Source organism: Phasianus colchicus, chromosome 3, assembly GCF_987193195.1.
Source record: "Phasianus colchicus chromosome 3, bPhaCol1.hap1.1, whole genome shotgun sequence".
In the NCBI taxonomy this organism is placed as follows: Eukaryota; Metazoa; Chordata; class Aves; order Galliformes; family Phasianidae; genus Phasianus; species Phasianus colchicus.
The window spans coordinates 47,077,751-47,101,696 of NC_143438.1; the positions used below are offsets into that span (position 1 = coordinate 47,077,751).

Genomic DNA, 23,946 nt, shown 5'->3' on the forward strand with positions numbered 1-23,946 from the left:
GCACTTTCTTTATCCTCCCCTTTTGCCCCACTTCATATTTATTATTTCTCATTGTGTTTCTCTTGGTGTAGGTCTTGATATATTTTATTTTCTTGTTACGATGTAAATAAACCTGGTGGTTGATTCATAAAGATTTCTCTTCATCTGGATTGTTTCTTCAATGGGCAGTCAGTTTTAACTAACAGAGTTGGTGCTGGTTTTGTTTTGATGTGTAGGTGATACATTTTTTTCCTGAGTAAATCATAGAACGGCCTGGATTGGAAGGTACTTCAAAGATCACCTAATTCTAAGCCCCTCTTTACATGATCTCTAGTTGTCCCTTCCAACCTACACCTTTCTGTGAATCTGTTTCAAAATAAATAGACAGCAGTGGGCTTAATTAGCCTAGTTTTGTTAATTCATCTACTATGGATAGAACCGTGTGCTCCAAAGAAAGACTTTAAATACCATTCCATTGACTGAAAATCTATCTCTTTCTTTTTTTATTTAGGAAAAAGTTCCTGCATATTTGGCCACATCTCCAATACCTACTGAAGACCAGTTTTTTAAAGACACTGACAATCATTTGATACCAGGTGAAAGTGAGAGGACATGCACAAACTCAGAAATTCCACATGCTATGGAAACAGAGACTGTATTCACCCCAGGATCAGTGAAAAAGAAAAAAAGAAGAAGAAAGAAATACAAACAAGATATCAGGAAAGAAGATCAAATTTCTTCTACTGGGACAGAAGAGATTTTTGAAATGGAAATAAGCTCAGATGATGAGAAAAGTGTTCAGCCCCTAAGGTAAACTATTATGTATTGGCTAACTGCTGTTACTGGATATTGTTGGGCTCGTACTTCTTTTTTCTACACAAGTAATCCATAACTTTCAATAGGCATTAGGTAGATTTTTCTTTAAACAAAATACAAAATCATGATCTTCTATATCCTTACAGAATCATTCAGGTTTGTCAGTTTCAATATAAATATGAGATCCACTTAAGCCCATTCTTGTAAATCATAGAATCGTAGAAAGGCCTGGGTTGAAAAGAACCACAATGATCATCTAGTTTTGACCCCCCTGCTGTGTGCAGGGTCACCAACCAGCAGACCAAGCTGCCCAGAGCCACATCCAGCCTGGCCTTGAATGCCTCCAGGGATGGGGCATCCACAGCCTCCTTGGGCAACCTGTTCCAGTGCCTCACCAACCTTTGTGTGAAAAACTTCCTCCTAATATCTAACCTAAACCTCCCCTGTCTCAGTTTAAAATCATTCCCCCTTGTCCTATCACTATCCACCCTTGTAAACAGCCATTCTCCCTCCTGTTTATATGCTCCCTTCAAGTACTGGAAGGCCATAATGAGATCTCCCTAGAACCTTCTCTTCTCCAGGCTAAACAAGCCCAGTTCCCTCAACCTTTATCAATAGGAGAGGTGCTCCAGCCCTCTGATCATCTTAATGGCCCTCCTCTGGACCTGTTTCAAGAGCTCTGCAACTTTCTTTGGCTGGAGGCCCCAGGCTTGGACGCAGTACTCCAGATGGGGCTTCACAAGAGCTGAGTATGGGGGAACAATCACCTCTCTCTCCCTGCTGGCCACTCCTGTTTTAATGCAGCCTGGGATATAGTTGGCCTTCCAGGCTGAAAGCATGCACTGCTTGTAGAAAAAGAAACATGTGAAGAAGTATTGTCCTTGTCTTGCTTTTGGCTAGCAATTAAAAAGTTCCAGTGTAACTTTTCTGAGGTAGATTGGTGCAGTAGGGTGTTTGGAAACATCTACACAAACTGCAGTGCGGAATGTTTGTAGTACACCACATCTGAACTGGATTCTCTTGTAACTTTAAGTTTATTTTAGTAACTGAAAACTACAGAAATGCATGATCCTTCGCTTTAATAAAGAAAACCCTTTACATACATGTAGTTAAACCAAGGAATCGGTCCTGTATTTTCTAGTGGATACTATTAGTAAATTGGAGCTTGTAGTAAATTTGTCATGCATACTAAGAAACTGAAGGAGCTTGCCTGAGTAATAGGAATGATCATAGTAATAGATGAAAACTATCAAGCATTTAAATACATAAACTCCAGGAAAAACCCGATCACCAGTTTTCCATGGAAGTTTCTTAAGCCATTGAATGAAAGAAGCAGAGTTGATTTTTAGACAAGGCTTACTAGTTTATTAACAGCTTTAATGCTTAATATACTGTCTGAGTAAATTCAATATCTGATCTGGAAAATAGAAGAATGATCTGCTTTAGGAGAATGAACTGAAAAACCTTCCCTTTAGTGTGTGTATGGGGACTGTTAGGACACAGCATAGATCTGTGTTCAGTCTTCAGTGCAAGAGCACTGAGACAACAATATCTGGATCACATGAGTGGCAATCCTGCCCTTGGCAGGGGGTTTGGAACTGGATGGTCTTAAAGGTCACTTCCAACCCTAGGATTTCTGTGATATGACTGTCACAGTGAAAAAACATCAAAAATCAAAATAACCATCAAGTACAGGAAAAAAGTGAATATAACCTGTGAATGATTTATTCTTCATTTAATAAACTGTTGCAAATGAGCAAAGCATTTAGGAATATCATACCAATAGTGGCTATTTGCAACAAGTGTTTAGAATTCAAATTGATATTCTAGCAATTACTATAATTTTACTAGAGATGAATAAAAAGTTGTAGGTTTGGCTGAAATGTCCAGTTTAATCATAGCTGATGAGTAACAGCATTTCCAAAGTGGTTTTCCTGATTTTATTTTTGTAACCTGTGGAATGGAGAATCAAACAGGCTTTTTATTTGTTTATTTTTAAATAAATAAAAACACCAGTAGAAGTTTATTCTCAGAGTAGAGAGTTGTGATGTGAAAGGAAGTTTTTCTTAAAAGAATGCTGTTATGTGAATGACAGTTATTTGGAGGACTGAACAATTAAATTGTAGCAGCACAAGCCCAGAGATGCTAAGGTAAGTTCATGGCTATGTGTTTGTTAGTGGAGTTCACATACAGTCACAGGAATTGAAATGCATATGCCTATGGCAAGGCTGTTAACTTCCCAGATGAAGGTGCAGCTGTGGGGGGAAAAAAAATAAATGTAAAGGTGATATCAGCAGGTTTTAAGTGATTATTATTATTATTATTACTATTATTATAAAGACCCTGTTTTGGAGAAAAAAAAAATTAATACAGAAATAGAACCTTAGTTGTTACTAGACATTATGGTGGATTTTGGAGTGAAACCAAGAAAGGAAAAGGGAAGAGTGGTGTTCTGACAGGAAGGTCAAAAATTCAGCCACAGATACTAGTACATCATGTCTTATCTAGTTCTTTTCTTACAGTCTGAAAGACAAGCTGTTTCCTGTTTCTTGGGAAAATCCAAAATCTGTTTCCAAATGTTTATACAGCCTTTTTTAAAATATCCTTTGTCTTTCCTAGCTGTGATGGTATGTGCCACAGATTTAGCTATGCTACTAATGTTTGGCTTACCTAAAATAGTACCAGGATGACTAATATTAGTGTGTATGTTCAGAAAGGAACAGGGGGGCATTATTTCTCAGGTGCTAATGGTATTGTGTTGTGTCTGTTCTCTCACCCTGCAAAATGGAAAGGATTTTCCATTTCAATCCACACAATTCATCTGTGTTTTCAGAAATGCATTAACTGGACGTTAACTTTCTGAAGCACTCTAATCTAATGATGTTAAATGACTTTCATTGGTTTCTTAATCTAGCCGCACAGTGCATCAGTCTGAAAGAAGTTATCTGCCTCTAAAGTCTTATCTGTTTAGATAATGTATAACATTGAAAACTGAATGAGAGGAAGTGGGAAGCTGTCTTACTGAATGTTGCAAAATAGGTGGTTCAGAATTATTGGTAAAGCCATATGTTATGAGTGGGAGTGCAGTGGTCTAATATCAATTCTCCCATTTTCTTTTCAGTGGTCTTTGTGTTTGGATTTTTATTTGTTTACAATGACCTACTTATCATCTTGTCCCCCCTCCAAAGTTGAAATACTGAGGGACATGACTATAATTATTTTCTAGTATGCTTTCTTAATTGCTTGTCAACACTTTTGCCTCTTCCAGTACTCAGCATATAGTATGAAACATTTCTATCTTACTTTTTTTCATAGTAGTGTCTTAAAATAGTTTATTTTGTGTTTTACTCTCAAATTCCAGACTCATTTTCCTTGTATTATATGTGCTGTGTAGCCATGATGCCCTTCATCTAACCTCAAGTTAGTCATATCCTAAGACTAGTTAGTTATTCAAGTGAATTCACAAGGCTTTAAAAAGATCTGAAGTAATTATGATGGAAATATTTAAGAGATTTCTGTGTAAAATACAAGGCATTTCTATTCAGTGGTTCTTGATGTGTCTTTTGTTACAGATACTGAGTAGTGATCTCAGTTCCAAAAAACCCTACTGTTCAGTGCAGTACATCTAGTTACTCACTGTAGTTTGTGTTATCTGTAAACTTGTGGGTGAATCATGTAGCCAGTAGCTGCCCTTATTTTCTTAATATTTTAATTTGTGAAATAGGCAATCGTAAAATACGGTGTCAAAACTGCCTTTTCTATTTAACTTTCAGTGATTCTGTTGTTTATCTAATGAAGGGTTATGGGGTTTGGTAGTATTAGCTGTCCATAGAGACTGATATCACTTAAAGTCTTGTGATTTCCTAGTTCAATATTAACTTATAAGATGGCAGAGGAGTAGGTTTTTTTTAAGCTGATAATATTTTCAAGTATTAGTTACTATATACTTTTTAAGTTGTATGCAAGTGTGCTGCAATCAATGAATTCTCCAACCTGTACACTTCTTTCTCTTGATCTTGGATTCTTAATAACATATAGGTCACATTTCTAACTGAATTAGTAATGCAAATTTCTTATTGTTGACTCACTAAATGTCTCATTTTTTCCCAACAGAGGATCCTCAAATTCTTCACCAAAAGGTGAAGAACAAAAAGAATCTTTGATTTATCACTCGAAGGATCATTACCCATTATCTGATGGAGACTGGTCCCCTCTGGATAAGTAAGTCATATTGTAATGTCATTGTGCATATGAAGATGAATAGTTACAATAAAGTTAATGTGCCTTTTACTCAGTTTTTTTTCTTGATCTGTAAAACCATGCCTAGCTTTTGTGATGCAGAATACAGCATGTGCTACATGTGTGGAACTTTGAGAAATTTCCCATGTACAAAACCCGTATTTAAGAAGGGATTAATTTGGGTTTTTCCCATCCATAAATTCTACAGCAAAATGAACTTTTGTTATTTTCTTCCCTAAATCCACAAGAGCAAAACAGTTTTTAAATTACACTGCTCATTTTTTAGAGTGAGTTCCTTTGGCTTAAAAGTTATTAGACGTAGATGTCAAAGAGTGTATTCTGATGCATACATAGTAACCACTGTAGGAAAATTAGGATGGAACTTTAACAAGTTAGGTAGTCTGAAAGATGTGTTGAAGTGATCTCTGAGAGGACTTGCCTCTCTGACAGTAATTTGCTAATGTTTTTTTCCCCAGCTGTAGGTGGGATTTGGTGTTACTTTGTACATTCATGAGTTAGTTCTTCAAGACTTCTGTTACTCAGGTCTTGTCCTAGCAAGTTTAAATACTAAATCGTTACAGAGCCAAGGATCTAAAAGCTGCTTTCTGTCTTACTTTTAGATTGCACTTTTTTCTTCCTGTTGTGTTTATTTATTTATTTATGGCTTGTGTGTTTTTTAGCAGAAGGTGGGCTTAGGAGAGAGCTGTACCTACACTGCAGACACAGTGGAGGAATCTGTTTAGGGTGATTGCTGTGCAAGTCCTTTAATGTGATTTTGGTTTTAACCTAATTTCTGTCTGAAAACCCTGCTGGGCTTCTTGCCATGTTACAGAATAATTGAAGCTCTGTTAAGCTCTAGAAAACCCTACCAACAGTAGCTGTGAACAACAAATACATTTTAAACACTGTAGCTTTCTTCCTTTTTTTTTTTTTTTTTTTTTTTTGTTCTTTTTGATTTGCTAGCCCTTACTCTGAGCCAGTCTGCCCTAAAAGTGATTCAGAACTGGAAGTTAAACCTGCTGAGAGTTTGCTCAGATCCGAATCTCACATGGAATGGACATGGGGAGGATTCCCGGAATCAACCAAGGTATTGTTATTGTCTTGAACTTTGTATACTGAGATATGGCATATTTAACATCATGCACTACAAAAGAGTTGGAATTCTGCTGTTGTTCTGTAGAATTCTTAGCTGAAATAGGAAAGTAGCACCCTCTTGTGGCTGGTTGATAGTTGTCTTTGTTCAGTCTTTGTTGAGTGAAATAGTTATGGAAAACCTTACAGTGGCAACGTAAAAGTTTTTTTAATTTTTAGCTAGAAACTGAATAAAACAACTCTGGAAATCACTGTTCTTTATTTTAGGCTAAATTATAGCTCCTTCTAGAGGAATGGTAGCCTTAATAAATTTTTTGATTACTGAAACAACTGATGGCATTTGTCTTGACACATTGTCATACTCTTTCTTTCTTTTTTTTTTTTTTCTCCTTGCCATGTTTTGTCATGTCAACACCTCCTCCAAGCCACTTTCTTTACTGAACTTGTTCAACAAGCTTGTAAAAAGCTTTTGTTGCAGACAGCTTCACTAATAAGATGAAAGCTGTTTTATGTTAGGAAGTATTTCTTCTTTGAAAGAGTGGTGAGGCACTGGAATAGGCTGCCTAGGGAAGTGGTGGAATCACCATCCTGCAGTTGTTCAAGAGATATGTAGATGTGACACTTAGGAATGTGGTTTAGTGGGCATGGTGGTGATGGATTGATGGTTGGACTAGATCTTTATGATTTTTTCTTGCTAAAATAAATCTTGAAATTCTTATCAGTGTACTTGTGACCAGACTCCCTGTTTACTGGCAAAATTACCTTTGGGAACAAGTTTAATATTAAAAGCAGAGTAAAATCAGTCTGTGAATTGAAAGGATTGAGTGGAGTTTTGTCTTTCAGATAAGCAAGAAAGAGAAACTGGAACATCCCAGAACAGCTACCATTACTCCATCAGAGAAGACTCATTTTAGAGTCATCCTCAGCTCTGATGAAGTTGAAGATGATGATGTTGTGAAAGATTCTGTCTGTACAGTACTGAAACCTGAGCCAAGAACTCATCCTATGCTTAAGCAGATGGATGGTAAAGATTCTCTCGCTTCTGCAATTATAGAGCCACAAGATTCCTTACCGTTAGATTCTGACCATCATTCCAGACTGTTGGTGGACTCTTTACCAGAAACAAAGCCAACAGCAAAAGTTGACTCTCCTTCAAAAAAGAAAGGTACGTAATAGAACTGCTGATTGTTCCTTTCAGGTGATATACCAAATTTGAGGCAATAGTGGAAAAAGTACAAAATGTTCTTTTTCAGTTTTTCCTATTTAAAGTTTTAATCGTTATTAAAGTTTTAACTGTAATTAAACTTCAACTTAAGAATGTTTTAATTCTGAATCATCCTCAGTTATGCTTGTATTTAATGTGTCTGGATAGCTTCATCTCAATAACTTGACTGTTAAAATTAACAGGGGTGCACAAGCGAAGTCATCACCAGGGCCCTGATGATATTTACTTGGAGGACCTAAAAGCTTTGGAACCTGAAGTTGCAGCACTCTACTTTCCCAAAAGGTAGCTTTGAATTAAGATTCCATGGACCTGGGCTTATTCTGCAGTTAAACTACATGAATTATTGTGTGGATGATTTAAGTGACTGTGATTCCCGGTTCTTATTAGAGAATGGAACTTGGGATTTCTAGGCTGTGGAAAAAACAGTCCTAATCTTATTCTACAACATTCTGGTAAATAGTGAGGAGCATGATATTGCTCTGTGGCAATAGAATGTTGAGGAACTCTTCTTCCTTTAAAGAGAAATTCTTCTTATAAAGAATCAATTTTGTTGCAGGCGAAAGAGAAATAAATATTTCCCAATTTAGTTAGGATATTCCAGTATAATAAAGGGTTGAAGGTGATCCTGGTGGTGTCTGATTTGTGTATTATTGGATTTATGTTGTAAAATGATGTGTGGCATTAGTAAAAAGTGAGATGTTTTTTTTTTTTTGTTTTTTTTTTTTGAGTAGTCATAGTGTGTGTGCATTTGTTTACGAGTTAAGTATTTATGGAAAATGTGATTCTCTTTTTTGTAGTGATTCTGATCCAGGCTTCAGACAATGGACTGAGTCAGATAATCTTTCTGGTTCCCAGTCACCCCAATCAGTAGGAAGTGCTGCTGCTGATAGTGGCACAGAGTGCATGTCTGATTCTGCTATGGACTTGCCTGATGTCACGCTCTCACTTTGTGGAGGTCTCAATGAAAACGGCGAGATTTCTAAAGGTATGTGAGAAAAGAAAACATAAGTGGTTGTAAAGCTCAGGCAGCTAAATGAAGTGCCTTGAATGCCCTGATTTTTATGAAGCCTTTGCCTTTAATTAGGCTTACATTAAGAAAAGAAAATGGAGAATTTTAGAAAACTTCATTGGCGTTTGCCAAGCAGAAATTGTGAAATTTAGCCTCAAATTAATCAAGAGCACACAGTATCTTGAGAAACTTTCTTACTCCTTTTTCATACTGCTAATTGCATCTCTGACCACTCTTATTTCTGGCTGAATTTCCTTGCTTAATCCAATGTAAGACTTCACAAGCTGTATTCTTTCCAATTGCCTGATAACTTTTCTTCTTTTCAGTGTTTTTTAAGCCTCTGGGAGGTGAATATATTGTTATCTAGTACTATCTTCTCTCCTGCTTTGCTTTTCCCTTCTTAAATGTTTGTTAACATTTACCTTTCTAACCATTTAAATCCTCTCTCTTGAAGTTCTGCTTAACTTTAAAGTTGTATACGTTTTTGAGGGAGCTTCTAGGAGCATGTAATTTCATGATTTTTAACATTAAAAAATTTTAATATTACTTATTTATTGATCATCCCATCTCATCTCAAAGCATCAAGTAAAATTTTACAAGCTTATTATTAGGGCTCAGAACAAATACACCCTCATTTCTTATTTCTCCTTCCTGTGATTGTTAAAATAAGTGGTACAAAGCTTTACGTGCTACTGAGAAGACAAGCAGCCACAAGATTCTTGACATGTAGGCCATATTAGAATAGCTTGATGATACTGCAAAGTCAGCAAAGGTTCTCAAATGACAGAAAATATTTTTCTGGGTGCAAACTAATCAGACCTTTTAGGATTTCATATTTCTAATTTTAATTTAAATTTGCTTCGATTGCAGAAAAGTTCATGGAGCATATTATTACTTATCATGAATTTGCTGAAAACCCTGGACTCATAGACAATCCTAATTTGGTAATAAGGATTTATAACAGGTAAATTATCTGTATCATACAATTAGTTCACAGAAAAGCTTATTTTAAATCTACCACGTAAAGTGAATGCACTTTTCAGCTTCCAGTGTGTTTTTGGTGGATCTGCTCCTTAGTCTTAGATAACTGTTTTTGAATTAAACTTTTGAAATAAATTTAACAAAAGTAATATTTCTTTTCAGCACTGATGCTGAATTGTGTACATTAAAGTAACTCTGCTTGTAACCAGCTTTAATATTAGTTGTTGCTTGCAAAAGGATGTATTTTCTTTGAGGAGAGAGCAGTTTGCACAGTGTTTACTTCTATTCAGGTTTTGTAATAACTTCCCAACATGTTTTAAAACAGGTATTATAACTGGGCATTGGCTGCTCCAATGATTTTGAGTTTGCAAGTATTTCAGAAAAGTTTGCCTAAGGTAAATAGAGATGTTTACTTCTTTGAAGATTTTGCAGATAATAATGCATGTTTATCTTTATTCTGTTTTTCTACACAAAATTAATAACTTGCAAATTTTTTCAGGCTACCGTTGAATCTTGGGTCAAAGAAAAGATGCCAAAGAAGTCTGGAAGGTGGTGGTTCTGGCGCAAGAGAGAAAGCATGACTAAACAGGTAACTGAGACTTGATTTGATTTTTTAATTTTCCATTACTATTAAAGGATGAAAAAACTCATTTGTCAGATGTGCCTCAGAACAGTGAGCATGTAACTGTCACTGATTGTCTATTTCTGAGTATTTAGTCTCAAATACTACCATCATTTTTCACTATTCCTTCAATCATTTATTCTATTTAGCTGATGCACAGTATTCTTAAAATCCTTTCTTCTAAGTCATAGGCACTTGTCAAAGCTACTCTTCAGTCACAGCAATATATTTTAGGAATGTATACACAAATAGATAAGTAGATGCATAATAGATGTCATGCTGAGACACCCACATTTTAGACTAAAATCAACTTTCTAAACATTGGAAGTGTCTTAAAAGATATTTTTTAAAAAGTAAATTTATAAGCTTGGAAGTTCATTGCTCCTTTTATGCTGAATTCATCAAATTAAAGAGCGATTCTGAGTCATGGTATAGCTTATATACTGCACTGATAGCTATTTGCTTATGTATGGATTATGAATTCACTTGGATTGGTTTAAAATGCTTAAAATGTCGATATGTTCTTTATTATCATATTGTTTTAGATACCAGAAGCAAAAGAGGGGAAGTCTGAGACACAAAGAGCAAATGAACTGCCAGCAACTATAAAAGAGCAAGTTAATAGTAGGTGTGTTCCTGTCTGAAGACTATTTTGTGGACTGAATGATGATTTTTTTTGCTCTTCTCTCATTTTGGTGGTTTTCTTGTTGAGTTTTTTTGTCTTTTTTGAGTGAAGAATTCATTACTGCTGTGGGAAGAAACATTTTCTTCTAAGCTACTGAAGAGAAGCCAAATATGCTTGGCAAACAACTCAGCAGAATTATATGGCATTAGACATTGTAGGAACTAGAAATACATTACAATTATTTCCTAAATCCTATTGTTTTTACTTCTCAAATCCTGATGTAACTGACAGAATAACAAAGACATATATGGTAACCTTTAGCAATGGGCCACTGCTTTGCAACTTATTAAGTATAGTAGGATTGTTTCTGAGATATTTTTTGTTATTCTTTTTTGTATAATCCTAGTGTTGTTTGAATAATTTAAAACATCTGCAGTTTTTTGTAACGTGAAATAATTGAAACAATAAAATAGCATTAATTACAGTACACAAGTTGCCCAAGATTGTAGTTGAAAACAAGCAGTATTTAGCACAAAACTGTGTCAGACTAAATAACCCACTGTGTATACTCATATTCGCCTTTGATTTTATTAAGATATTTGTAAATGTTGTTGATGTCTTAAAAATTTAAGAAACCGCATATGCTGTAAGATTCAGAGAGATTAAATGCTGCTTTTAATCTTGAAATCTCTAATTAGCAGAAAAATAAATGTCTGACTTACTTTAAAAGGTGAGCTCCTCCACTAATTTATCGCACACGGTTTAAAATATGTAGTACGTGTGGCAGCTTTTCTTGAAAACAAAGCCATTACTCACTGAATATCCCTTTCCATCTGCAGTCTGCCTTTAGTGACCACTTGACACTGTTTCTACTAAACTCTTGTGGAGCCAGCTAGACTATACACAGTAATATTTAGAGCTCCACCAATAGTAGCGTGCATTACAAGTCTTATTTGCTAATTGGCATATACTGACTTCATCTGGGCATGGGCTAGTCTTTTGACTTTGTTAATCTTTGCTATCAGGCTAGTAGTAAATCTTTGACATAAGCAGAAATTAATCTTGAATAAGAATCTTATACCATTATAGAAGGATTTTCTGCAGCTTAAATTTCTTCTTCTTGGTGTCATATTAGACCCCCAGAAGATGATTCATCTAGTGATGAAGCATCACAGGAATTGAAGGAATCCTTGAAAATAGATTCTGCTCCAGTAGAGCATCCAACTCATGGGAATGTTCCATCTTACAAGAAGTCACTTCGGCTGTCTTCCGACCAAATCGTAAGTGGCGTGCCTTCCTTGCACAGTTAATGCATTGTAGTTCTCTTGTACTCTTTGTTCTGATTCTAAAAGTTGGGCTTTCTCTGCTTTTTAGAAGCTAAGCATAGAAACATTTCACAGAATCAGGAGTGATACTGGGATTACTTTTCTAGCAGTAGGAAAAAAAAGGAAAGGGGACACTTGAAATGTGAGAGTAACAGTTGAATTTTAAAAGAAACATAAAATATTTTCCATTGCTAGTATGGGCAGCTTCTTCTTCTTTTTAATTTATTATTATTTTTTTAATTAATAATCATGATTCTGGGTTTTAATTTTAAAAATAATTATTTCTTATAAAGTTCTATAAGCAAACATTTGTATTAAGATGTTTCCAAAGAAGTGGCGTTATTACTTTCTGCAGTTTGGGTATTCTGGAATTTGAACTGCCAAATAATGTACATCAAAGATGGTGGGCAGTTTACTCATTTCAAATTAATTTACAAGTTCATTCTATTATCATCTAAATATATGGCCCTCATCAAGTAAGCATTTTGAGAAAAGCACCCACTAGGTAGAAAATAGTGTTGCGTGATCAGTTGTGTACAAACGTAGTAAGCAGATAATTTATTTATATGCTAATATATTATCAAATATACTTAGTTGTTAATACTGTAAGTATACTGTAATAACAAGAATTAAGTAACATCTTTTAATATTACTGTAGTCGGTGCTGCTGTAAGCAAATGTAGGACCTACAGAACCCAGTAAAAAAGGAGACTTAACCAGCGGAGCAATGCCAGTGTTAAACTAAACCATGGTTCACTTTTTGATGAGTCGATCAAAACAGATGAGGAGGAACCTACAAGCTTTTTTCTGTTAGCTTATTTACGATTCTAAAAATTCTGTAGTGACACTAATTTATATTTTCAATTATCTTGATTTATCCTAAAGGCAAAGTTGAAGCTCAGAGATGGCCCTAACGATGTTGTGTTTAGTATCACAACCCAGTATCAGGGGACTTGCCGTTGTGCAGGAACAATATATCTCTGGAACTGGGATGACAAAATCATCATATCAGACATTGATGGAACAATAACCAAGTAAATATTGTTTTTCCTTTCCTTTCTTTCTATTTGATACATTATTTTGCTTTATTGATGCTGTCTTACTTTTCAAAGTAAGACAAAGCAGCCTTATTTAAGATGACTACTGAAGAACTTTTTTTAACAGTTATGAGAAATGCTTGTTGCTTTGGTTTAAATTTACACTTGTGTTTATAGCAAACTAGAAAATGTCTTTAGCATTCTTGCATTATTCTTTGAAATGTTCATCATGTGACTACTGCCCTTGCAGTCAGACATGTCTAGATTTAGCAAGCATATGGTAGCATAGGAACTGACTTGTGCTGTATGGCTGCCACTAATGCTCAGTGTGGAATACGTACTAGCTTTCAAAATGGTTAAGACCTTCTGCAGAGGTGTTTCTGTAAATACTCTTTGCAAACTGTCTTTTCATTAATTGTTGTCTTTGACAAAACTCATATGCTTAGTTTCAGCTATCTCCAATTTTGCTTTTAGGTCTGATGCTTTGGGACAGATACTCCCTCAGCTTGGCAAGGACTGGACTCATCAGGGCATTGCAAAACTCTATCATTCCATAAATGAGTGAGTATGTAGTCTATGAAGCACGTAGGCCCTTTCTGGAATTTAGGAATTAATGGGCACGTAGTTGAATTGATGTTAATAGTTTTGCATGCAGGCCTAAATGATGGAAAGTAATTACTTCTGTCAAACGCAAGCAAAGCCAGGTTGTTCTCTCAGATGTACCCTTTTACAGGAGTGGAAGCCACCAGTTCTGCTAGTTCTCTTCTCAAATTTCTGATTCTGCATTTGAGTTTTTTTTAAATCTATGTAACGTTTTTGTGACTACAAGAGTGTACTAATAGTAATAGCTTCTCAAACAGTCACGCGTATGTTTGTTTCCAGTAACTTAGGTTAATCACAAAGCCTTTACAAACGTGGCCCAGTGTGAATTCAGACCTAAACAGTGTCATCCCAACATCTAGATACTTTTTGTTTTAACATGTTTACTATCAAACTCAAGTGAACTTTCCTTAGAATTTTATTCCATGTTCTGAAACAATCATAATTAAAAACTTAGGTGGACACAAAGGTTGGTGACCTGGATCAAGTTTTGTGTTACTCACTTTGTTGCACTTTTGACATAAACTGACACAACCCAGCAAAACAGCAATTTCCCCATCTGCTGTCTGGATTAGTCAACTGTGCACGCTCACCTTGTAATCTGCAGGACCTGCAGAGGCAGGTTATGTAACTAGAAGAGGGGAGGAGGGAGAGGGAAGATAGCTTTCTTTTTGCAGCAGTGGTGAGATGTATGCTTAGTTTAGAAGTGTGGTGAGCTGCACCCTTGTAAATGTACTGCTCTTTTAAGAGGCGTATAGCCTTGTAATATTTATGTCCAATAACTTCGTGCAAAATAAACCTACTTTGTTCCTTCTCATTTAGATTAGGTCCTTTGTTTAACAATTAAAAAATAAATAGAGATGCCAGAAATAATACTTGCTACTGAGGATCACGGGGTCAGCTGTTAAACCATTTCATAGTCCCCTTCAAATAATCAAATTTTATCTTTGCTTAGTTCTTAGTGCAAAGCTTAGTTTAAAGTTTCTTCCCTCCCCCTCACCCCCAAATAATTTTGAGGCCTTGGAAATCCTTTGTTGACTTTTGCTCTGTTTCATAGAGCTAAATTTCATCTGTGGCCCCTTGAGTCTATGGCAGAAAACTTGAACATTGTTTTGTGTTCAATGTATAATAGAAAGGTAGTTTGGAAAGTATTTGCCAAATAGAATCAGATCTCTGAAAATCTGCATAAAAAGTTGAGTCTCTTGTGTATGCTGTAATTGTTTATAAATCTGTTTAAGAGATGGCTACGAAGTCCTCGGGGAAAAAAAAAAAAATGGGCCTTGATGGGTACTACTCATGCTTCCTTCACTCTGAGATGCAAATTCTAGTAACGATCTGAAAAATATCAACCAACAAGACAGGAGATCTGGTATCCAATATTATGCAATACAAATAAATAATTGTTAACATCTATATCTGGGCTGCAAGAAACTGGGAGATACCAGTGTGGCATTTGTCTAAGTGCAGTCTAGTCTATCTAGATACATAATCTTACTATTACTATTCTTGTTCTTTTTTGCACTTCTTAATTTTGACACTGCCATGTTTTTAAACTATAATATACTTTTCAGATACCATAACACTGGAACAATCTTTTCCTGGGAATTGGTGCAGCTTACCACAAGTCTGTACCTAACCTAGTGCCTCTGGACGTTGTTGCAACAGGATATTTGTGTTTACAAAGAATGTCTTCAACAGTAAAATGAACTACGTTGGTATTTCTTTTCTAGAAATGGCTACAAGTTTCTGTACTGTTCTGCTCGTGCCATTGGAATGGCGGATATGACTAGAGGATACCTACACTGGGTGAACGACAAAGGAACAATTCTTCCCAAGGGACCTCTCATGTTGTCCCCCAGCAGTTTATTTTCTGCCTTTCATAGGTAAGCATGTGGGATTTCATACATCTATTTGCTCCCCATCTCAGAGAAAGAAGCAAATTTAAAAGATTTCTGATGCTAACCTAATCATTATAGTTGTAACCAAATATTCTACTCTGTGCTAGGTTTGCTACTGAGACTTGGGTGTCCCTCTAGCAATAAGCTATTTATGTGAATTTCACTTTTGTTTCTATGGATGTGTTAGATGTGGCTGCAAAGCACAAAACCTCAGTCACACAGCATCTCATTTTTTACTTTCTTCATTCCTCAGGTCTGTAACTGATTACTGTTAAGTTCTGCTCTTAACAGTACAATTTTCTGATCTTGCAATATTAGGAGCGTTCTATACACAACTGCCTGCAGAAGAATATTTAGCTATGACTTGACTCAACCAATCTTTTGAACTGCAGTCTGCCTGTTCTTGATGAGAAGTGCTCATAAAGTAAAAGTCTTTTTGTTAGTTCTTTTTTTTTTTTTTAAATTAAAACCAAACCATTAAATTATGGCTAACAATGACAGCCATGTCCACCGTAGTCACTTGGCAGGCCTCTTTTAGTTTTTGGTCCAGATGGTCAGTTCCCAAACTGCATTCATAAGCTGTGAATTTCATTACATTTACCTAGTCTAGGTACAGTTTATTCACCTATTTCTGATGTTGGAAAACAATCTTTTATTCTTTTATTATCTCTTGCATCATCCCTGGAAAAGTATTTACCAATGTCTATGTAACCAGCCACAACAGAAACAGGAATCAATGAGAATACAATCATCAGATAAATGGGTGCAGAATACCCACTATTTGCTCATGATTTAAAGATTGATTATTCAAATTTTATTCTAGGGAAGTAATAGAAAAGAAGCCTGAAAAGTTCAAAATCGAATGTTTGAATGATATCAAGAATTTGTTTGCTCCCAGTAAACAACCTTTCTATGCTGCTTTTGGAAACAGGCCCAATGTAAGTCTGAACTTTTCTAGTTGAAGGGTTAAAATGCATGGAATACTCGGGAAGGAAAGGAAATAGGCTTTTATTGTTATGCCTATTAAAGTTTGAATATGACAACAGGACATTGGTCTTTCTCTGAGTTTGGTAGTGAAAGTCCAAATGCATACCTTAAATGAAGGCTGCCAGGACTATTTTTAGGAAAACTGCTACACAGATGTGTTAGTATTCTCAGGGTATAACACCTTTCCAAATTCTTTTTCAGCATTTTTGCATCATAACTAAGGGTATTTGATTTTTCTCAGTCTTGAATCTTTGTTTCCTATCAGTACAATTCCTGTACTTTCTCTACAGTTATTGTAACTGAGCAAGGGAGAGGGGTATTCCAAAGGGGAACAGTGTCATGAGAAGTAGCATTGTGTGATATAGATTAGATTTTGTGGTGCATATTTGTGGTCTGAGGCTTGAGAACAAGGCTTATAGGATTGAGAGAGGAGAAGTGTTTTGTTATGGTCTACTTTTGGGGAGTTTGCTTTTTTGTTTGTTTCTTTTCAGAGACAGTTTTACTGTATGCTTTTCAGTGTATCACAGAAAGAAATAACAAAGTATGTGCGTTTGTTCGCGCTTCTTGCAGGATGTATATGCCTACATGCAAGTGGGAGTACCAGACTGCAGAATATTTACTGTGAATCCAAAGGGTGAACTGATCCAAGAAAGGACTAAGGGAAACAAATCTTCGTAAGATCATTTTTATTATTTCAGTTAGAAAAGGTACTTGGGAATGAGATTACAAAATAATTGCAGTTGTGGCCATGATGATTACTTATGATCTCCTATTACATGCAAGACAAATTTTTGTTTGCCAGAGAATTTAGAGCTTTGGTTACTTAACTGAAACTCCTCAAAAAGGGAAGTAAACTGGCGAAATAAAATTGAAAATTGCTCCTGAAGTAGCAGTACTTAGTAGCAGTACTTAGTACTTAGTTTTCTGGTCTAGACTTCTAAAGCTCTTTTGGCTACAGTTGAGCAGTGACTAGACTGTTAAATAATGGTTTTTCTTTTTTTTCTTTCTTTTTTTTTTTTAATATAGGTATTACAGACTAAGTGAGCTTGTGGAACATGTGTTCCCATTGCTTAATAAAGAACAGAGTTCTGCATTTCCATGCCCAGAATTTAGCTCCTTTTGCTATTGGAGAGATCCTCTTCCTGACCTTAACATGGAAGACCTGGCCTGAAAAATACTTCTCACCTAGAAATAGAATTTCATTTTCAGCTACTCGACTTCAGTTTAAATGTGAAGAACTTTCTTAATGAAGATTCTAATTTATATACTGGTACCATAAGTCTTACTAAAGAGATCACTTTAACTCCGTTGGTGTAAGACGAAGAAAATGCAAAGCTGCTGTCCAATTTTTTGTGGGCTTTTGATTTTTTTTGTCTGTTTCTTTATTGCCTGTCTTTGTATACCTGTTCTAAGACACTTGATATTGGTCTGTCATTGATGGCCATGGTACCCAAGAGCTTCATGGCAACTAAATGCTGAGTGACTTTGCATTTTCATCAGTCAGACCTTATTGTAGGCATAGATTTTTTTGTATTAGTCTTAATAGTATATTTTCTAAAACAAAGCCAAAAAGTATACGGAAACTGCCAAATAGAATGTCAGACCTATTAATAAAATCCATGGTCTAATGTTCAGATGGGCAATTAGACCTTTTTTGCAGAGGATCCAGAACTGAAGACAGTGTGCTCTTTCTCCACTAAAATACAGAAAATGTGTGGCCATTACTAGGCTGACAGTGTGTAGACACAAAATTCATCTTCAAATGTAAATATGCCTTCTGTCACATGTGCAACACTGTTCTTGTACAGTTTGTGCTCAAACTAACTCTGCTGCTTTTTTTTTTTTAATATGCAATGCTTAAACTATTTCATAAGCTTGTTAAAATGAAAGTTGTTGTCAGATATTAGTATGGCTTTTGTTGCTTTCAGGCTGCACTATTTCATGTTAAATTTCCATCAAGAGAAATCTTGAACGTTTCCGTAAGAGTTGGGGAACTGGCATTTTGATTTCACTTTTCATCATGGAGGTGTGTGTGTGTGTGTGTGTATGCTATGTAGGCCAGTAAAAAGTATGTTCAGATTATATTCAGGGAATTGTTATACTAAAAAAAAAAAAAGTATTTAATTTTTTTAATTACCTACTGCAGGTCTTTCCAGAATTCTGTATTGCAGATTTTCACTAGGTGGAAGGAACTGTGGCTCAATAGTGAGATTCCAGGTATAAGAATGGTTAAATGCTGCAGAGCAGAATAAAATCTTTTTTTTTTTTTTTTCTTTTCTTTTTTTTTTCTCCTTTTGTTTTATTCATAAACATTGTGCTGGTCATTCCTCAGGTTCAGATCAGAGCCTGAGAACAAACTGCATTCCAAGTCTTGTGTTTATCAGCTGTGAAAGCCGCTAATTAATTTCTCTTTCCAAAAATACTTGAAAATAAGAGAAAAGTAGTTCTGCTTTTTAAGTTGAGCTAGTACATTTAACCTCCTTAGGATAAGTCTGTGGTGAAAATTATATGCTTCTAGCCCTTAGGGTTTAATGCCTTCAGCCATTTAAACTTCAGTCCCAAACTTTTTGTTGGTGCGGTCTTTTCTGATACTTTTTAAGCAAGAAGTTCCTGAAGCTGTGTACCAAGGATCCTGCCAGGCTTTGGAGCTGAGCTCTCACCTTTACACAACTCCCAGTGGCAAAGTGATCTTTAGAAGGTACGTGTATGGCTACTGCTGCAGTGCATACCTAGGGCTGCTTCTGAGAGAAGCGTGGCTTGGCCAGGCCCTTCTGCTCCAACTTAATTGACCTGGGTGTAGAAGAAGACCTCTGTTATGCTAAATGCTGAAGAGTACATTTAGAGAATTTTACCCCACGCACAGGAATGTTTCCTTTATCAAGCTGAGTAGTCTTAACCTAGCATTCTCATGTAACAGCAGCCTAATGCTAGACAACTGGTGAATTGCATGGGGGCAGTAATTTTCAGATTGCTATATAAATTAAATTACCTTTTATTTTCTTATAAAATTCCAGATATTCCTGTGACTATAAAGCATTAGAAAAGAAAGGGGGATGGGGATCAGGGTAAATGTGGAAGCTCTCATTCAGAATGGGATTATGAGGATGGAAAGGAAAATACACCTGTCTGTTGTGTGCCATGTGTGTTAACTGACTTGAAGGACATCCTTAAACAATGAGAACAATACATTCAGTGACTGTTTCAGCAAATTTTTGCTCCTGTCATCAATCTACTGAGTGTTTAAGTGGATTTCACAGGATTCAACTGAAAGCATATTTTGCTCTACTGCATTATTTTATTTGCACTATGTCAGAAGCTTGCAAATGTCATTCCATGTATCTTTTCCTTTCTTTTTTAAACTTTTACTCCCTAGATTTCTGTAGAAACTTACATTTTCATGATCACTAAGTGCTTTGAAAATCAACAGGATTTGAGCGTTTAAGCCACTTAAATACCTTAAGATATGTAAGAATTCACATAATATTTTAATTGCAAGTTGTAATAGTATATGTGAAGATTCTATTTTTCATGAAGGTGATGAAACTGCTTCTGCTAAGGCAGTCCTTTGTGGAAGTCAAAATCTTATGTACCATCCCTGACTTATTCTTGGCGGCCTTGATGTTACATAGGTTTGGGGAAGGAGGAACACTGTGAGAAAAATACGATTTGTCTGCAGTGGGATTCCAAACTGTGCAGATTGTTACCAAGGCTTGGCTGTATCTTTGTTCATTTTTACTTTGGTTATTTTTTTTAATCTTAAATTCTATTCATCTTTCTTGGTTGGTAAGAAGAGAAACTGGATTTTCAGGTGGGGACTTGGATCGGCAGTGAGAATTAATGAATCAAGAGTATTTCCAAATGCATATGATTCCAGATGATATGAATATGGATGTGGCTGCAGTGAGCTCCTCATTCTGCTGACCTGTTGTTTTACAGTATAGGGACGTTCAAAAAGTTGCTTACTTAAAAATTTTGCTTTTCAATCTCTGTAATAGCTGCTCTATTTGGTTTTTGGTGATATGTAAAAGTGTTCTTGACTATTTCTGGTACAAGTAAGGTTGATTGGTTTGGTTTTTGTTTTGTTTTTAATTTGACTCATATGCAAAGCTTTGTTCAGCTTTTTCTAGCCCTCCTGAGGTACAGAATATGGGTTACTGTACCTGTCATTGCATACCTACATAGTTTGGAGTACTGGACACTTTACTGACAAGGAAGGACATCTTGTTGCTACCAAACTTAGGCTTCTACTGCAATATTAATATGAAGGGGGGAATATATAGTCTGCATTAGCCTGTCCTTTGTTACCTTAGTTGAGAGAAGTGGCCTGAAATCATGTTTGAAAACAAGTTGTGCTGTACTTAAAACTAGCACAAGTAACATATTCTTTCTATGAAAGAGGAACTTTCTAAGTGTATGTGTGTGTCAGCACATACACCTCCCTGTTAAGACTGTGTTGTTGAAGATGCAGATCCACTTAGCGTTGGAACCATCTCAAAAGCTGAGTCAGTGATACCTATCCAGGAACATATAAAGGAGCACTGCTATTCAGAACTTGTTAGTGACTTGGACATTACCCATTTCTGTGATGATTTAAAGATCAGTAACTTTTAAGTGGTTCACATTTCTGGATTAATTTATTTTTTACTGTTCAAAGCATGCTTGTGGTTCAAAAGGTTGGACTTAACCCCTGACAGTATCCAACTGCATGTGCAATATGGCTTGTGTATCCTCAGCTTCCTGTCCTTTTTTATTTTATATTTCAACTGGAAAGGTTTTAATGCTCATGTCATCTTACTTATGGAACTTCTGAAACAAACACTGAATCTGCGTATGGTAGAGACAAAAATAAATGAGATTTTGTGTTAATATCCAATACAAGTCTTCCAGAAAATACTGTCATATAAATAAGAGTTGTTTAAATGGCTTTAATGTGAATTCATAATGAAATGTCAAAAATATACGATGGATTTGAGAAGCCTTTAAACTGTCACTTTTGCCTAAAGTAGTTTTAGTTTCCAGAGTTGAATCCTGTTGAATAGAATGGAATTATTTGGGATTTTTTTTTTACAGTGTTAATTATTTCCAGATGAAAGTTACATTTGGGTTTGTTTTGAGGATAGGAAAACTCTCTTTAATAGTTTGTTTCATTTTTATGGTGAAGATGTGGAATATCTGACTATTCAGGCAACCCAATCACTAATAAGGTAGTGTGTTTAAAGCTGTCAAATCTGTGACCGTACCAATAGTGGTTTTTGTTAAGACTGGACTATCTTGGGTGCAGTAACCCACACTTCAGTGCAATGCATATTGATGTTGAGAACAATGTTATCACAATAAACAAACTTAAACTCACTTTTTTCTTCAGTTTGTACTTAGGAATTCTATTTTTGTATTGCTAATTTAGTGAATGGTAGCTTATTTAAATTGCATTTATATTTACATTTAGAGTTGCTCTATTAAGGACAACGATACATTGCGCTTGGTTTACTTTTAGAGCTTTTCTACAGCTGACAAATAATTGCTGTAATCAGACTTGCATTGTCTGCCAGTACCAATATTTGCTTGTAACTATAATGAAAGTAAATGCGTTATTAATGTCAGGTAACAGATGCACTGTAATCATAGATACATCTTGGGAACACACAAGCTGCCTAGAAGAAAATCCAGCAATGTTGTAGCGTAAGCACTTGTAAACCTGCCCTAATTTGGAGTTTTATCCTAATTCTGTCCAAGCTAACTTTTTCCTTTCAAGGCAAAGTATTGTCTTCCAAGACAGCTGTTTAATTTGCTTGAGGTAATTATTGTGAGATCATCTTGGAAAAGAGATCTCAAGGTTTTGGTAGAAACTTACCCTTCCTGGCCTCTTACTGTTATGGATAAATGCAACTGACTAGCAGTCTAACAGAACATCCAACCATTTCAATCACAATTAAATGTATGACAAATCTACATCAAAGTGTAAATCACGTTGTGCCTTTTGATCCTTCTGCAGTTCAAGTCTTATCTCTTGCATTGCTGTCACCATTGCACACTAGCTTTCCTATGCCCAGACACAGCTTAGTGCTAGTTTTATCTCCTGCTCCAGTGACAGAATTTCCACTGGTATTTGGAGTGCCCTGTGATTCTGCTCCTGCACAGAAACCTCTTTGCATCTGGGTGCTTCACAACACTGCCCATCTTTCATACGTAGGTTTCAGTGTTCATGCATTGTGTGCAGTGAGCAACAATGCCACTGCAAGCAGTGCAAAGGTGGGCATCTCCTGTGTATGCCAAATGTTCAGATTTGTTGCGGAAGTATGTCTGGTCTTGTATTGTTTCTCTGTAGCTGACAGTAAGTAAGCCTGTTCTCGGTGGGTGGGTTGATCTGTCTATGAGAACGGTCTTAGACACATAGAGAATTAGAGGCCTCTGCTGTAAGCTCCTATAGAGTGCTGGGCAACTCTGTGCTTTGAGGGCCTTAGGGCTGGCAAGGAGCCTCACCAACAGCTTGCTGGAATCCCAAAGGAAGGTGGTTGCATGGTCTGCGAGGTGGCAGGCCTGGCCTCCCTGTGAGCGGGAGAGGTGGTGAGGAGAGGAGGCCACAGCAGGGTTGTGTCTGGAATTCCCTAACTGTTCCCGTGTCTTCCAGAGCCTGCATATCCAGCATGTGAGGACCCAGTGTTGTTACATACAGTCTGGTCCTTTCTTCCTTCCCAGCTGGGCTCCTGCATGTGAGTTAACCTCCACTTTTCCCACAGTCACACAATGAAGGGGTGCTGGAGGGAGCCGTATGGCCCTAACCATCTTCTGATGGGTGTGGCTGTAGTTTCCAAGAACTTGTGTGTGCAAGGGCATGCTTTGTCATGCTGTCATTTGTTTTGTACATCAAGAGCCCTGGGGGAGGTTGTGTGTGCACCTGGGTACCATTTGGGCCAGATACAATGAACTGTGTGTTGGGATAACTGCAAGCACCACTGAGCCACCTCTTCCTGAGTGCTACAGAATCTTCACCTGTCAGGAAGTATGTCCAGAAGAGTTCTGACTGAAACATCACTTTGTGCTGTCCAAGCCCGCTTTCAGAAGCTGTCATCTGCAGGTAATGCTTAAAGAGCACAGAGATCTGAGCCTCTTCACTAATTTTTCTAATTATTTATTCTCTCCCACCCCTTTCCTTACTATTTCTCCTTTTTCCTACCTGTCCATATTTTGTCCTGACTTCTTATAAAACTTACTCTCCCCAGTCTAGTTTTGGAGATTAACTGAAATAGCTAGAAAACAGTACAGCTAAGAACTGTGTTGGCAGAACTCCTGTACTACCACAAAACCTGTACCAGTGCCTGACACTGAAGCAAATATACACATGGAAACTCGACTAAGAAACCAGAACCTGAAGTTCTAAAGGTGGTGGAGGAGAGAGCAAAAATTTCAGCTTAAGATAGTACTGCGTTCACTGGAAAGCAAAGGAGCACCAAGATCACAAAACAGGCAGGTTTTATTTGGACATGGCAGCAGTTGGTTTCCACTGAACAATT

At 36.5% G+C, this 23,946-nt stretch overlaps 1 protein-coding gene across 3 annotated transcripts in view; it reads left to right on the forward strand.

Moving 5' to 3' along the window:
- The window catches only part of LPIN2 (lipin 2), a 39,701-nt gene extending 17,914 nt beyond the window's left edge, over positions 1–21,787 (forward strand). For all 3 annotated transcript variants that reach the window (XM_031588917.2, XM_031588918.2, XM_031588916.2), the window contains exons 4-20: positions 491–789; positions 4,909–5,016; positions 5,998–6,121; positions 6,970–7,291; positions 7,534–7,633; positions 8,149–8,336; positions 9,231–9,324; positions 9,667–9,736; positions 9,841–9,930; positions 10,509–10,591; positions 11,724–11,868; positions 12,799–12,947; positions 13,425–13,511; positions 15,281–15,433; positions 16,272–16,386; positions 17,006–17,109; positions 17,462–21,787. In XM_031588917.2, coding sequence (XP_031444777.1) covers positions 491–789; positions 4,909–5,016; positions 5,998–6,121; positions 6,970–7,291; positions 7,534–7,633; positions 8,149–8,336; positions 9,231–9,324; positions 9,667–9,736; positions 9,841–9,930; positions 10,509–10,591; positions 11,724–11,868; positions 12,799–12,947; positions 13,425–13,511; positions 15,281–15,433; positions 16,272–16,386; positions 17,006–17,109; positions 17,462–17,606 — 2,376 coding nt within the window. In that variant the 3' untranslated portion in view covers positions 17,607–21,787. The remainder of the gene's footprint in view (positions 1–490; positions 790–4,908; positions 5,017–5,997; positions 6,122–6,969; positions 7,292–7,533; positions 7,634–8,148; positions 8,337–9,230; positions 9,325–9,666; positions 9,737–9,840; positions 9,931–10,508; positions 10,592–11,723; positions 11,869–12,798; positions 12,948–13,424; positions 13,512–15,280; positions 15,434–16,271; positions 16,387–17,005; positions 17,110–17,461) is intronic.
- Positions 21,788–23,946: the final 2,159 nt, after the last annotated feature.